The sequence below is a fragment of the Podarcis pityusensis genome (genome assembly GCF_964106645.2).
Source record: "Podarcis pityusensis genome assembly, chromosome: 14".
NCBI classification, from domain to species: Eukaryota; Metazoa; Chordata; class Lepidosauria; order Squamata; family Lacertidae; genus Podarcis; species Podarcis pityusensis.
Window position 1 is genome coordinate 1,108,962 of NC_138039.1, and position 15,809 is coordinate 1,124,770.

The 15,809-nt window shown below is 52.2% G+C and overlaps 1 protein-coding gene across 1 annotated transcript in view; it reads right to left on the minus strand.

The window, feature by feature from the left end:
• Nucleotides 1-15,809, minus strand: part of LOC308463175 (coronin-7-like) — a 93,815-nt gene that overhangs the window by 11,433 nt on the left and 66,573 nt on the right. The window contains exons 10-16 of the mRNA XM_080981349.1: nt 7,977-8,031; nt 6,137-6,194; nt 5,203-5,348; nt 5,002-5,097; nt 3,630-3,758; nt 1,116-1,242; nt 741-916 (exon numbers count right to left, since the gene is read on the minus strand). Of these exons, the coding sequence (XP_080837475.1) occupies nt 741-916; nt 1,116-1,242; nt 3,630-3,758; nt 5,002-5,097; nt 5,203-5,348; nt 6,137-6,194; nt 7,977-8,031 (787 nt within the window). The remainder of the gene's footprint in view (nt 1-740; nt 917-1,115; nt 1,243-3,629; nt 3,759-5,001; nt 5,098-5,202; nt 5,349-6,136; nt 6,195-7,976; nt 8,032-15,809) is intronic.

Consider the following 15,809-nt stretch of genomic DNA (forward strand, 5'->3'; position numbering starts at 1 on the left):
CTGGCGGGTGCTGGTGCTCTCAGGAACCAAGGGGCCAGGACCAAAGATGGAAGGCACTGGAATCTGCCTGCCACCCAGCCAGAGCAGTGGGGCATTGTCAGGGAACTGCCATCAGTGCCGGAGGGAGAGAGCAAGATCCAGAGGGATTCCAGAGAGCGTCCTGGGATTGGGAGAGGCAGCCCATCTTCTGGGGAAGAGAATCAGCGTAGCACCAGTGGAGAAGGGGGGCAGATGGGGGAAGCGGTGAGGCGGTCCCATGACTCCTTGCCGGGGACCAGCGGGGAGAGTAGAGGTCCTCCGCTGCCTACACCCTCCTTGCGCAGAAGGCTTTCGCACAGAGAGAATAGGAGGAGACTAGGCGTCAAAGAGCTTCTTTGCTGGAAGAAGTTTAAGAAACGCCCACTGACAGATTCTGCCAGCGACTGAGACAGCCACGGGTGAGTGGCTGTCCGGACAGAAAAGGTTCACTCAGGCAACCCAGCCAGGTGTTTGCACCGGCTTACGCACGAGCAACCCCTAGAACCACTACAGGCATCTAATCCAGTGTTGCCCACCCTGACTGGCAGCCGCTCCCCTGGGTCCTTCTCAGCCCTCCCTGGAGGCTGAGCCTCGCACATGTGAGGCTGGCGATTGGCAGTGGAGCCTGGGGGGCCTTCCCCTGTGAGGCTCTGCCAACGCAGGCGGGCATTCGGCTGGGCAGCTGCCCCTGAAAGGCGCCCCTTCCGTCACGGTCCCCTTACCTCCAAGACAGCCACCTGCCCTCCGGCAGAGAGCAGTGGGATGGCCACACGTTGCCGGTTGGCGCAGAAGCCGTCGCACTCGCCCGGCGTGGTCAGGTTCAGCCCCCGGAGGTTGGTGATGTGGGTGCTGCGGTGAAGCACAGAGCCCTGGATGTGGCGGAACCCCGAGCTGGGTCCTGGGGGCAAAGAGGCGGGTGAGGGGGGGCAGGAGATGGGGAGGGACACCCTCTCCCCCCTCCCTGGTGGAAAACGCAGAACCACCTCTGTGCGCCGGCAGCGCGGTGGGGAGAGGGGGTCTGCCAGGCGCCCCCCAAACTCCCTCCGAGCAGCACAGGTTGTGGGGCCCACCTGGGAGGTGGGTGGCAGGAAGCTTACCCAGAATGCTTTGCAGGGACCGCTGGCTGGGGCTGGAGGCAAAGCCGCTGGTGGCTGAGAGGGAGGGCGTTGTGGCGCCAGAGGGGGACGTCAGGGAGCTGGTGGGGGACGAGAGGGGGCTGCCGGCCTGGGAGAGGGGAGAGAGAGCAAGCCTCAGACCATTGCAAGGGGCTGGACCCTTGCAGTCCCTTCCAGTTACCGTATTTTTCGCTCTATAGGACACACCGGACCGCAAGGCACAGCTAGTTTTTAGAGGGGCCTGTCCGCTTCTCCCAGAGCTTCTCGGGGCTGCGGGGGAAGCCCGGGTTCCCCCCCCCAGCCCCAAAGAGCAAAGAAGCCAAGACAGCGAACGGGATCCATCCCACTGGCTGTCTTGGCTTCTGCCATAGCCGCGCAACCTCTCCAGCCAGGAGCTAAACCTCTCCAGTGTGGCTAAAGAAGTGTGGCTGAAGAAGCCAAGGCAGCGAGCGCAATCCATCCCGCTCGCTGCCTTGGTTTCCTCTTTAGCCTTGCGCAGCGGGATGGATCGCGCTCGCTGCCTTGGCTTCTTTAGCCTTGTGCAGCCTCTCCCGGTTGGAGAGGCTGCGCGCGGCTATGGCAATCCCCCCACCTCCCGCAAAAGCCCACAGGAGCCACGCACCCTTTAAGGAGTGCGTGGCTCCTGCGGGCTTTTCTAAGAGGAGGGAGAAGGGACTGTCTGGCCGCGTCAGTCCCTTCTCCCTCCTGGGGAAAAGCCTGCAAGAGCCGCGCGAAGCTTGTGTGCGGCTCTTGGGGGCTTTTCCTGCCTGCCTCCCCCCTGCATTCGCTCCATAAGATGCACACACACATCCCCCCTTACTTTTTAGGAGGGGAAAAGTGTGTCCTATGGAGCGAAAAATACGGTATATAAGATCCACGGTGCTCCTGGCCTAGCAAATGCCCTGGGCTCTGGAGATGCTGGGAATGGCTATCAATGGCTCGTGGCCACAATGGCTACGCTCTGCCCGCCCTCCCAGTCAGAGGAGGCAGCGATGCTTCTGAACCCCAGTTTCTGGAATCCCCAAGAAGGGAGAAGGCTCTTGTGCTCAAATCCTGCTTGCTGGTTTCCCGCAGGAAATCTGGCTGGCCACTGTGAGAACAGGATGCTGGAGCAGATGATGATGTTGATGATAATTGTTTATTTATACCCCGCTCTTCCAGGTTCAAAAACCGGACTCAGGGTGGCTAACAACAAATTTAAAACACTTAATTATAAAAGCAGCATAAAACACAGTATAAAAACATGAATAGCAATAAAATTCAAAAATCAATTAGATAATCTAATTAGATGGGGCACTGGCCTGACTCTTCTTAAGTTTTTAGGGGAGAAGGAGCCAGGCAGAGGGTTGTCAGGAGCAGGGGTGGAGGAAGGGGTGTGTGGTGGGGGCGGTCCGCCCTGAGTGTCACCACTGAGGGGGGTGACAAAATGGCGGGCAGCATTCACCACGGCGCCTGCAGCACGCCCGAGCCACGCCTCTCTCCTGGGAGTGACGCGGTGGCTTGGGTGCCCGCAGGCTCCGCACTGCCTCAAACGGTCTGCCCGCCGCCTCTCTCTCAGTTGTAGGGTGGCTGAGTGGGAGGAGGCAAGCATCCTGCCCTGGCTGGCCCCGCCCCTGGGCACAGGGCATGCATGCCGCCCCAGGTGTCCGATTGGCTTGCTCAGCCGCTGGTCAAGAGAGCTCTGGAGAGGTCCAGAAGCCAGAGGATCCCCTCTGGAAAGGACTCTGCAGGGCCTTGGTCTTTGCCTGGGGCTCAACCCCATCCCTCAGTCTCGGTCCAGTATACCTGAAGGAGCGTCTCCACCCCCATCGTTCTGCCCGAACACTGAGGTCCAGCGCCGAGGGCCTTCTGGCAGTTCCCTCGCTGTGAGAAGCTAAGTCACAGGGAACTGGGCAGAGGGCCTTCTCTGTGGTGGCACCCGCCCTGTGGAATGCCCTCCCACCAGATGTCAAAGAAAAGAACAACTACCAGATTTTTAGAAGACATCTGAAGGCAGCCCTGTTTAAGGAAGCTTTTAATGTCTAATAGGTTATTTTATTTTAATATTCCATTGGAAGCTGCCCAGAGTGGCTGGAGAAACCCAGCCAGATGGGTGAGGTATAAATAAATAATAATAATAATAATAATAATAATAATAATTATTATTATTATTATTATCCCCACCCTGGCTTCCAAGCCTGCAGCTGGCATGAGCACACGTGCCAGGAGGCCAGGGAGGCAGTGGTGGCACCTTCCAAAATGCACTAGGCTTGTCTTCCCGGGAGCATCTTTGCGTCTGCATTGCCCAGCCGTCCAGAGCAGGGAAGAACCATCTAGCCGTAGAACCTCCAAACCGTGGAGGTGCAGGGGACCCATAGAGTCGTCTAGCTCAGCCGCTTGCAGAGGAGAAACCACAACTTCCTGCACAAGTAACTCTGGATGGAGATGTCGGGGGGAGCAGCAGGACTGCCTTGCCAGGGGTTTGGGGGCTCTTGAACTGGCACCACTCACTCTCACCTCCGGGTCCTCGGTCTGGTCCCCTGGCCCTGGCTGGGCGGAGAGGTCGGGGGTTTGGTGCTCCTGGAGGCAGGGAGAGATGAAGGCCTTGCTGGGCCTTTGGGCAGGATGGAGGCTGATCTTCCCCACCTGAGAAGAGAAGGAGGAGGAAGAGGGAGGCGTCAGCAGCTGGGAGAGAGAACCAGAGGCAGAAGGTCTCCTGTCTCCTAGATGGGGCCATGGAGAGCCCGGCTGCCCTGCTGTGGGGCAACGGGGGCCGCCTAGCCAGGCTTCAGAAGCAGCTCCTGAATGGTAGAATTTTATTACTACGGTCACAGACCAGTTCTGGCTCACTTACAATATCAGGAAAATCATAAAACACAACAGGGATACATTGAATTGCAATTGGGTATAACAGAGACAATTCAGATATATCGGCAGTTAAAGAAATAAATATACTAAATCTTGATCACTAAAATATAACCTAAAATTATCATTTAAAACCTTAATCATTTTGAGAAGCAGCTCCTCAAAGCCCCTCTCCCTCCCCAATGGGGTTCAAAATTAGCTGGGCACGAGGTGCATTTTGTGACGGGGAATTGTATGATGGAGAAGTCTTGGAGGTCAAACTGGCCGCTGCTGGCGCTGAGGGAGAAATGCCACCCCAAACATGTGAGTTCAAATCTAGCACAATACTTTATATAACATATGCAATAACATGGGGCTCGGCCCCTGCAATTGTGGCCAAAACCATAAGTCATTTGAGTAATTAATATTTACAGATACCGGCATCCATGTATATACATACACAAACACACAGGCCGGCATTTGTAAATATTAATTACTCAAATGACTTATGATTTAGGCCACAATTGCAGGGGCTGAGCCCCATTTATGCTTGCGGTGTCCAATTAAGAATTCCTATTAAAAATGATGTATCAACAATGTGTTACTGATGCGAATTGTTTATTAGTTCATGGGTTTCGGAAAAATAATTAGAAACTGCAGCTGGCCGGGGGGTGGGGTGGAAAAGGCAACCCGTGTTCCAGGAGCCAGGGGGCAAATAGCTTTTCTACTCCCGTTTCTAACACTGCCCCCCAAGTCTCAGGCACAGCTGAGGGGGAACTTGGCAGAAAGAGCCCCTGGGCACAGAAGCAGAGACCTCTCAGGGCCTGGCAGGGGGGCACGGAGGGCACTGCCTGGCCTCTGAAGCCTCCTGAGGCGCCACCTGGAAGACTCGGTCAGGCCAGCAGAGGACTTCCCCGGGTCCAGAGGAGCTGGAGAGGCTTGCAGGGTTGTTGTGGTGGGGCAGGGGGCCTTTTCTTCCAGCCCGGAGCAGCCATTGCCAGTCACCTGGTGGGCAAGGGGTGGGCGGGCAGACGAGAGCTCTCACCTGGCTGCTGTCTCCGGACCACCAGGCCTGCGCGGAGGCCGCAGGGACATTTCCTGCGCAGTCGGGGAACAAGTCTTTGTGGAACTCCTGTGTGGACTGAAGGACAGGCTGTGAGTGAGCCCCGTGGGACCGGCCACCTCCAGGCCCGGCCACCCGTCCCTTCTTATTCTGCCCACCCATGCCCCAACGCTGCCCGTTTACCTTCCGGGGCACCACATAGCTGATGGGGGCGATGCCAGCTTCGCTCAGCTGCAGGACCCGCATCACCTCGCAGCCCATGACGTCCAGGGCGAGTTTGGGCACCTGGGCAACGCCCTGGGACTTGGTCTCTGTCAGGCACTGGTTGACTGGGCAAAAGGGAGAGAGAAAAAGAGAGTGGCGACAGGTGCCCAAGGGAGGCTCCTGAGAAGGCAGCCCAGAGGCAGCAGTCTCTCCAAAGTGGGGCTTGTCATCATACTACCAGCCAGCAAGGGGAAGTGGAGAGAGAGAGACTTTCAGGACCCTAAAATGGCAATCCTCTTCTTTGGCACTTGCAGGTGCCCAGTAGCAGGCCCTGGCACAATGCTCATGCATGGGATGCCCAGCAGCTGGCTACTGACCCAAGAAGTGGAAGCCAAAGGCAGAGCAGGGGTTGGGTCCCTGGAGGTGCCACGTCTGCAAACAGCAGAGCCTTTTTTTGCCCTGGAGGTGGCCCCTCTGCCAGTGCCAACTCGCCTCTTTTCTCCCAACCCCTCCCTCGGCAGCTGTGGGGAAGGACGTGGGGAGAAGGGCACCACCGGGAACCTGCAGAGTCAGACCCGGGCAGGAGGAAGGTTGGGATCTAATTTCTGCTGACAGTCACGGAAGGCCCACCCAGCTTGGCACTGCCTGCACTGACAGGCAGCAACCCTGACTCTCTAGGGTTATGGGCTCAGCCCTGCTGGAGGTGCTACCATTGGGGGTTGAGCCAGGGATGTTCTTGGGCCACGGTTTTCCTTCCCCATGGCTTTCCCCCCTCTCTCAGGCAGTGCCAGGCTGGGCAGGACCAGGGAGGGCACACAAGGGGCCAGGCCAGATGCCCAACTCTCTCCAGGGCCAGGAAGAGCGAAACCTGAGCCAGGAGCCCAAACACCTGGAGAGGGTCTCAGATACTCACCTTCTGCCAGGGCTGGCTGGCTGGGCAGCACCTCATAGCAGAAGAGGACGTTTTCCCCCTGGAAGAAAAGGGCCAGACTGAGCAAATCCTGGCTCCTTCCCCTGCAAACTGCTTTCCTTCCCCCCCCCCCCAATATATTTTTATTATTTTCCTCCTTAAACAACATTTCCAATGTTACAACACGACAATATCAAACACAAAACCTCTCTGCTCTGCCGAACATATGACTTCCAGGTTTTCCATTTCAAATCCAATTGCCCAATTTACATCTTTAACCTATTGTCCACATTGTAGGATTTATTTCAATCCTGCTAGTGTCTTCAAATTTTTTACAGTTGTTATACAAATATGCAATAAATTTACTCCAGTCCCTTTGGAATTTCTGATTGTCCTCGGCTCAGATCCTGCAAGTCAGTCTGGCCAGTTCTGCAAAGTCCATCATCTTCGCAGTGGTAGGCACCTCCCGTAACTTCCACTTTTGGGCCAATAACGTTCTCACTGCCACTGTGGCGTACATAAACACTCTTTGGTTTATCTTTGCAACTTCCTCTCCCATCAAACCTAGCAAAAATGCTTCCGGTTTTTTGGGGAAGGTGTATCTAAACATCTTTTTTAGTTCATTATAGATCATTTCCCAGAATGTTTTTACTTTGTCACAGGTCCACCACATATGATAAAAGTTACCATCTGATTCTTTACATTTCCAGCATGTTTTCTCTCTCGTTCTATACATTTTAGCTACGTTTACTGGTGTCAAATACCATCTGTACATCATCTTCATTACCTTTTCTTTTGATGCCATACATGCTGTAAATTTTAAATTTTCATTCCACAATCTTATGCATGAATCACACTCAATGTTATACCCAAAATCTAATGCCCATTTTATCATGACTTCTTTCACTTCCTCTTCTTTAGTAAACCATTCTAACAACAAATTGTACATCTTGGATAATAATTTACTTCTGACGCCTTCCAACAGTTCGATTTGGAATCTTGATTTTTTATTTTCAAAACCAACCTTCCTCTTATCTCCATTAACCAACCTGTAAGTAAACCTTCAATTTGATCATATGGCTTAAGTTTTAGACCTTGTTCGGTTTCCATCAATATCTCTTCATATGTAGCCCACCTTCCCTCCATATTTAATTTTGTAACCGTCAATACCTCAGTGGGTGAAATCCACCATGGTGTTTTCTTTTCCAATAATTTTTTATTTCTTTCCCATACTTCATAAATTGACCTTCTAATCACATGATTCAGGAAACCTTTATGTACTTTCACTTTATCAAACCAAAGGTAAGAATGCCACCCAAATCTATTATCATGACCTTCCAAGTCCGGAAGGTCTGTATTTTCCAACATTATCCATTCCTTTAACCAGCAGAGACATGACACTTCATAACAGAGTTTCAAATCTGGCATGGCAAATCCACCTCTTTCTTTTTTTATCTATTAACAATTTGAATTTTATCCTAGGTTTCCCCCCCTGCTAGATGACTCTTGATAATACTTTTTGCCACTCTTTAAATTGTTTTGTCCCTTTGATCACTGGAATAGTTTGAAATAGAAATAACATTCTGGGTAGTACATTCATTTTTACCGCTGATATTCTGCCAGAAAATGACAACTTTAATCTGTCCCATATTTCCAAATCCTTCTTGATTTCCTTCCATGTGGTTTCATAATTATCCTTAAGCAAATTAATATTTTTTAATGTCAACCAGATTCCTAAATATTTCACTTTTGTTAAGACCATAATGCGAACTGCCTTCCTTGGCCTCCCCAGGGAGGGAGGGAAGAGGCAGCAGACCCAGGAGGGCAAGGGGCGAGCGCTTACCTTCCCTGCCAGGACCAGGAGGCCGGTGCTGGGGTCAAAGAGCGGGATCAGGGCCCTGCAACACACACACAAAAAAGGGTCACCTCTGAGAGGAGAGGACAAACAAAGAGCAGTGGCTGGGCTTGGGCACAAGCACTATTATCAAGCACTACTACTACTACTACTACTAGTAGTAGTAGTAGTAAAGGTAAAGGTAAAGGTAAAGGGACCCCTGAATGTTAGGTCCAGTGGCGGACGACTCTGGGGTTGCGGCGCTCATCTCGCTTTACTGGCCAAGGGAGCTGGCGTTTGTCCGCAGACAGTTTTTCTGGGTCATGTGGCCAGCATGACTAAGCTGCTTCTAGCGAACCAGAGCAGCACACGGAAATGCAGTTTACCTTCCCGCCGGAGCCGTACCTATTTATCTACTTGCGCTGGTGTGCTTTCAAACTGCTAGGTGGCCAGGAGCAGGGACCGAGCAACGGGAGCTCACCCTGTTGCAGGGATTCGAACGGCCAACCTTCTGATCAGCAAGCATTAGGTTCAGTGGTTTAACCCACAGAGCCACCTGCGTCCCTTAGTAGTAGTAGTATACCTCCTTTCATTCATGGATTTCGGGGCAGTCCTTTTCTTCTTGTGGCTTCTGCTTGTGGGATGCTCTCGCCAGGGAGGCTCACCTGGTGCCTTCATTATATATCTTTAGGCAACAGGCAAAAACGTTCCTCTTCAAAGAGGCCTTGGGCTGATCAATATTCTACAGCCTTTTAGATGTGACTATGGGAAGGCAGGGTATTGTTTTGTTTTGGTTTTAACTATTTATTGGTGCTTTTATCTCATGTTTTTATCTTGTGGATCACCCTGGGATCTTTGGATGAAGGGCAGTATATTAATAATAATAATCATCATCATCATCATCATCATAATACAAGGTAAAAACACTAAATACATAATAAAAACAAGAAAAGACAAACCGATAGCCTTCCACTATGATTCCTGTCATGGGCTAGATGATTCTTTCTTTTTTTTAATATTTATTGAATTTTATAACAATTAATGATACAAATCTCCTTCAGCGTGTTATTTACAATTATTCTCCCTCCCCTCCTCTGGACTTCCCTCAACTCCGCCTCTGCTGAGTTATTATCGTATCCTGCTTTTCCCACACAAAAATAAAACCCCTTATCATTTCTCTGAAATATCCGTTACTCAAATGAAATTGTGAAAGTTTATTCAAATCCTGCCAGTGAATCCAGTCCATTCTGGGCTAGATGATTCTGCACAGTTAGTTCTCTGGCTCCATGAGAACCTTTCGCCAATGCAAGCATTGCCTCGTGCAATTTATCTCCTGTTTCAGTAGCGCGGCAACGACTCTCCAAGATAATTTGGCAATGGGGACGTTTGGGGAGAGGAAGAGCAGAGGATATTGGAGGGCTGGGGAAGATTCCGAAAAGGGAGGCCGAAAGGATGAGGGGGGAAGAGGCAACAGGACAGGCGCAGTTAATAAAACAACGTGTGGCAGGAGTGCCAGGAGGAAAGTGGACAGAGAGGTTTCTTCTTCCTATTGTGATAAGAATTTTAAGGTCTTAGATATATATTAGATGTTCATAAATGTACCAAGCAAGCACATACATAGATCAGCACAGGAAGACCAACCTGAAACCATTTTTGATTTCCAAACTGACCAAATGTTTTCTCTGCAAGGTCAAAGGAAAATGGAAAAGCCTCCCCATTGTCTTTTCCTTCACAAATCCTCTCTTAAGGGTATGTCTGTGGTTGAATAGGGTGAGCCTGTGACCTGGCTCAGGAACTAAGTATTCATCATTACAAAAGACTGGCCAGGCTCCCCAGGGTATCCAGTCAAGTAAGCATTAATAGGTAACCTGCCAGACAGGAGATAAACAACGCACTCAGATTTCTGTTGTAGACCGCCCCTTCTGTGATGTATGTATGATGTTTCTGGGGGTAGTCTTGGAGTCCAAGACGGGCAATTTAAAATGTCTATATAAGGGCGGACACACCTTTGTTCTGGGTCCTCCTCCTTTCCTGCGTGTGAGGGCAGCACCCTGTTGCAACAGATCAATAAAGATCAGGCTTATGAGGTGCTTTGCTTCTCAATATTCTCTGGTTGTCCTCTGTTATTTTCTCCTACTGACAGGGAACCCACGTAAGGACTCTATACGGGCTCTTGGATACCCCATAAGGGAAAAGGGGCAGATTTTTACTGTTTACAACACTAACATCCAATGAGGCTGAACATTAGGAGATTCAGGACTGGCAGAAGAATGGACTTTTCCTGCAAGCTGCATCCTCATTTCTGCTCCCTCCAGAACCAGCAGCAGTCGCAAATGAGGCTTTTTTACTTGGTATTATGTCACGAGAAATTTAAAAAACTGCCCGACCTATATTTATGTATACGCGACCACCGCAGCTAGGATTCTAATCGCCAAAAACTGGAAAAGTAATAACATTCCCACGAAAACTGACTGGTTAGAAAAAGCGATTGAGTACTCCCAGGGAGATAAAGAGGAAACGCCACACAAAGAGTCAACAAAGATTGATCAATATTCAATGCTTATCTCAAAATTTATATAGAAAACACAAATCTCCTGACAGATGTATAAATAAATCTAATAAACAGAGAGGTTAGGCAAGAGGAAAGACGTTAATTATTACAAAAGATAAACAAAATACTGTAAGCAATATTCTCTCCTGTCAGTCAAGGTACCTGATAAATGTTTTGCTGATTGCATTGCTGTCATACCTCGGGTTACAAACGCTTCAGGGGGCACGTTTTCGTGTTGCGCACTGCGCCAAACCCAGAAGTACCGGAAAAGGCTACTTCTGGGTTTCGGCGCTCGCGCATGCACAGAATCACTAAATCACGCTTTGCACATGCGCAGAAGCGTCAAATCGCAACCCATGCGTGCGCAGACGCGACGCTGCGGGTTGCGAATGCTGCGGGTTGTGAACGTGCCTCCCGCAAAGATCACGTTCGCAACCCGAAGGTCCACTGCACCGGGCAGTCTGGCCATTCTTTTGAGATGGTCAATGCCTTGGTTCTTGGATCCAGGTCACAGGCCCACCCTATTCATACACAAATAAGCCCGTAAGACAGGAATTGTAGTATTTGAAAGTGAAAAGAACCATTGGGAGAGGTTTTTCCAAGGTATTTCCTTCTGCAGAAGAATATTTGGGGTCATGAAGAGCCAAGATGGCTCCTATGGTTTATGTATGAGCCTTCATTTTATTTATGGCACCTTAGAATTCTTATAAGAGAGTCCAGATGGCTACCTCCACTGCTGGAGGCTACAGGCCTCCAATACTAGTTTGCTGGGAATTAGGATTCGATTCACAGGATTCGATTGCAGAGTTGGAAGGGACCCCGAGGGTAATCTAGTCCAACCCCTTGCCATGCAGGAATCTTTTTGTGCAGCGAGGGACTCAAACCCACGACCCCAAGATTAATAGTCCCATGCTCTACTGAGCTATCCCCTATCTGTACTGATCGATGGCGCCCTCCCTGCCCTGGCTGCTCCGCGGGACTGTGAGAACAGCTCTGGGCAGCTCCCCCTCCTGCCTCCGGTTTATGGCTTCCCATGTCAGCCTCCTGTAATATACAACCCCAAGGCTGACAGAGGCTGCGGCCCAACGCTGCCCTGGCACTGCCAGCCTCCCCTTTCTGCAGGTAGCTGGCCTTCCCACGCTCGCAAGGGCGCTGGAGGAGGGAGTGGAGCCCAGGCCCTCACCCGGGGTGGCAAAATTCCCAGGAGGCCAGCCTTCGCCCAAAGAGAGCAGCTATTGTGGTCTGACCTAGGAAGGCTATTTTTGTCTCTCGTTTTGGGATGCAAGGAAGTCTCCCTTGCCCGCCCCCTGCACCCCTTTTCCAGCTGCCTGGGGCTTGGCCTTCTCCAAATCAGACGGGACCCTGGCTGCCTGGCTGGGCTCAGGAGACCCAGAGGCTGCTCATGTCACTCCCAGAGGCAGCTAAATGGGGGAACCCATCAAAGATGGAGAATTCCCCGAAGGGAGACAAGTCGAGGGAGCCCCAGTTAATGAGCCAAGGGCTTGTGATAAGAATTTTAAGGTCTTAGATATATGTTAAATGTTCATAAATGTACCAAGCAAGCACATACATAGATCAGCACAGGAAGACTGACCTGAAACCATTTTTGGCTCCCAAGCTGACCAAATGTCTTCTCTGCAAGGTCAAAGGAAAACGGAAAAGCCTCCCCATGCCTGTGTACGAACAGGGTGAGCCTGTGGCCAGACTCAGGAACTAAGTATTTATCCCTACAAAAAACTGGCCAGACTTGTCAAGCACCCCAGGGTATCCAATCAAGTGAGCATTAACAGGTAAGCTGCCAAACAGGAGGTAAACAAAGCACTCAGATTTCTGCTGTAGACCGCCCTTTCTGTGATGTAGGTATGATGTGTCTGGGGGGTGGTCTTGAGGTACACCCCTTCTTTGATGTATGTATGATGTTTCTGGGGGTGTTCTTGGACTCCAGGGTGGGCAATTTAAAATGTCTATATAAGGACGAGCACACATTTGTTTGGGGTTCCTCCTCCTTTCCTGTGTGTGAGGGGAGCACCCTGTTGCAACAGTTCAATAAAGATCAGGCTTACGAGCTACTTTGCTTCTCAATATTCTCTGGTTGGCCTCTGTTATTCTCTCCTACCAATAGGGAACCTACGTAAGGACTCTATATGGGCTCTTGGATACCCCATAAGGGGAAAAGGGCAGATTTCGTTTACAACAGACTCAGGGCATTGGAAGGGTCCTGCGACAGGCAGGCAGAGGCTTGGGGGGTTTCTGCTGGCAGAGAGCAGTCAGTATCCCAGCAGGCTGGCAGAGCAAGGGGTGCCTGCATCCCTCCCAGGAAGCTCCTGGCACCCACAAGGAGACCCCCCTTCCGCTGGGGGAACCTTTGCAGCCAAAGCAGAAGAGGCCCTGAAGTCTCTGCCGCAAGTGGGAGACCCAAAGGTGAGGCAGAGAGGAAGAGAAGGGCTGTGGAGCGTTGCTGCGTGTCCTCTCCCTGCATGAGTCAGGATCATGGCCAGAGCCCTGGAGTCGGCTCAACCGGTCTCAGCTGGGCCTCCTCCCCACAAACAGGCTCAGCCGGTCTTCCCACCTGGCGGCAGAAGCGCCTCTGAGAGGCAGCACGCCTGGCTGGCTGCGGGACCATCCCGGCACGAGGCCTGGGTGTGGCGGCTGGCAGCAGGGCGCATCCAGGGACGCTTCAGGAGCCTGGGTGTCTCGGAGGGTGACTGAGCTGGGCGGGGAGAGCCAGGCAGCGCCCACGGGTTTCAAACCGCGGTGGGCGATTGCAGGATGCAAGCTACGCGTTGGTCGATGGAGCCGCTGGGCTAAGCTGGCTGGAAGGGCTGGTTCTTTATTTGGAGGAAGGGGTCAGGAAAGGAGTCTTCCCTCAAAGGGGGGAGGCGTGTGGACCAGGCCACAAGTGAGAGAGATGGGGCAAAGGCCCAGCACTGCCCCACGAGGAGCAGCACCCAAGAAATGGTGTGTCCTCTTCTACTGCGCCTGCCTGCTCCATAGAGCCATAGAATGGTGGACCTGGAAGGCACCCTGGGGGTCATCCATCCCAGCCCCCTGCCTTGCAGAAATTGCCGCTAAAGCATCCAGGACAGACGGCCATCCCAACTCTGCTTAGAAACCTCCAAGGAAGGAGTCTGCCATCTTCCTCTTGCCACCAGAAAGTTGTGGGGTGCCTCAGGGTTCTGTCCTCTCCCCCATGCTTTTCAACATCTACATGCAGCCGCTGGGAGAGATCATCAGGGGATTTGGACTGGGTGTTCATCAATATGCGGATGATACCCAGCTCTGTCTTTCAAATCAGAACCAGTGAAGGCAGTGAAGGTCCTGACAAGACAGAAGTACTGTTTTTGGGGGACAGGAGGCAGGCAGGTGTGGGGGACTCCCTGGTCCTGAATGGGGCAACTGTGCCCCCAAAGGACCAGGGGCACAGCCTGGGAGTCATTTTGGACTCACAGCTGTCCATGGAGGCGCAGGTCAATTCTGTGTCCAGGGCGGCTGTTTATCAGCTCAATCTGGTACGCAGGATGAGACCCTCCCTGCCCTCAGTCTGTCTCGCCAGAGTGGTGCATGCTCTGGTTATCTCCCGCTTGGACTACTGCAATGCGCTGTGTGTGGGGCTACCTATGAAGGTGACCCGGAAACTACAACTAATCCAGAATGCAGCAGCTAGACTGGTGACTGGGAGTGGCCACCGATACCACATAACACATAACAATGAAAGATCTACATTGGCTCCCAGTACGTATCCGAGCACAATTCAAAGTGTTGGTGCTGACCTTTAAAGCCCTAAATGGCCTTGGCGCAGTATACCTGAAGGAGCGTCTCCACCCCCATCGTTCAGCCCAGACCCTGAGGTCCAGTGCCGAGGGCTTCTGGTGGTTCCCTCTCTGCAAGAAGCCAAGTTACAGGGAACCAGGCAGAGGGCCTTCTCGGTAGTGGCGCCCGCCCTGTGGAACGCCCTCCCACCAGATGTCAAAGAGAACAACAACTACCAAACTTTTAGAAGACATCTGAAGGCAGCCCTGTTTAGGGAAGCTTTTAATGTTTAACAGACTACTGTATTTTAATACTTTGTTGGAAGCCGCCCAGAGTGGCTGGGGAAACCCAGCCAGATGGGCAGGGTAATAATAATAATAATAATAATAATAATAATAATAATAATTCCTGATGTTTAGTCCAAAGTCCCCCAAATAACCTCTGGCCTGGGACAAATAGCAGAGACCCCCCACCTGACTGGAGGGCAGGGGGGGCAGGATCTCTCCAGCCTCATGGTTGTGGTCTCAGCTGCCAGGTCCACGCAGGGGCTTCGATTTCCAGCAGGGGGGGGGGGGGCAGAGAAGGTGGAAAAGACCAGAAGGGAAGCATACACCCCAGTTTAGTGCTCAGCCCCACCAGAGAGCAAGCCAGGAAGCAGCTATGCCAGGCTTCGCTGGCAGAGGGGCTGTGCCCGGAGGGGGGAATAGTAGGGCCTGGAGCAAGAGGGAGGGTCCTGCCCCACAGTGCCTGCTCCCTGGATGCAGCACGAAGGAAGAAGGTGGCAGATCATCACCTAACCAGGGGAAAGCAGACCCTATTGGCAGGGGAGACATAGCAGGGCCCCCCTAACACACACAAAAACACAAAACCAGCTGGGTGAGTGAGGGAAGGAGCGATTATTTCTGTGCCAGCCAGTTGCCTGACACCTTTTGTCTAAGATCCAGTTCCTTGTTCCGTCTGTGAGTCAAGCACCTCTTTTGCCTATTCTTCTTTACCGCAGTACGTGGCAGAGAAGAGCTATAGGGAGAAACTACCTGGGCACCCCACCTGCAGATACAACCGCCAAGAAGCCGCAGTAGGATGTGCCAGCCAGAAGCCCTCTGGGCACGTGCAAAGAGCTAGCACGGGCCAACCAGAACCGTGTGTGTGTTTTTGTGGGGAGTTTATTGGGGGGGGTGTGTGTTTGTGTGTGCATGCTCTCATGGGGTTCTGTCGAGGCTCACAGACCGTGCCAGGCTGGGAGGACGGATCCGTCACTCTCAAAGCGGACACTTTGGCTCTGCCATGTTGGGAGCTGTGCCAGCGGGCATCTTGCCAAGTGTGTGCCCAACAGTTTAACTCAGGAGCAGGCCCCCAGGCACTCGCAGCCTTGCACAGCCCTTGAAAGAGCCTTCCGTCTGGGGAGGAGCCCCCTCCGGAGCCTACCCCCCAGGACAATAATGGGGTGTGGGGCTTTGGCCACCTGCTTCAGCCCCTGGAGGTTCTCAAGGCTGCCTCTTCTGAGCCGAGCCCATGGAAAGAGGAGAGGGAAGGGGGCTTGC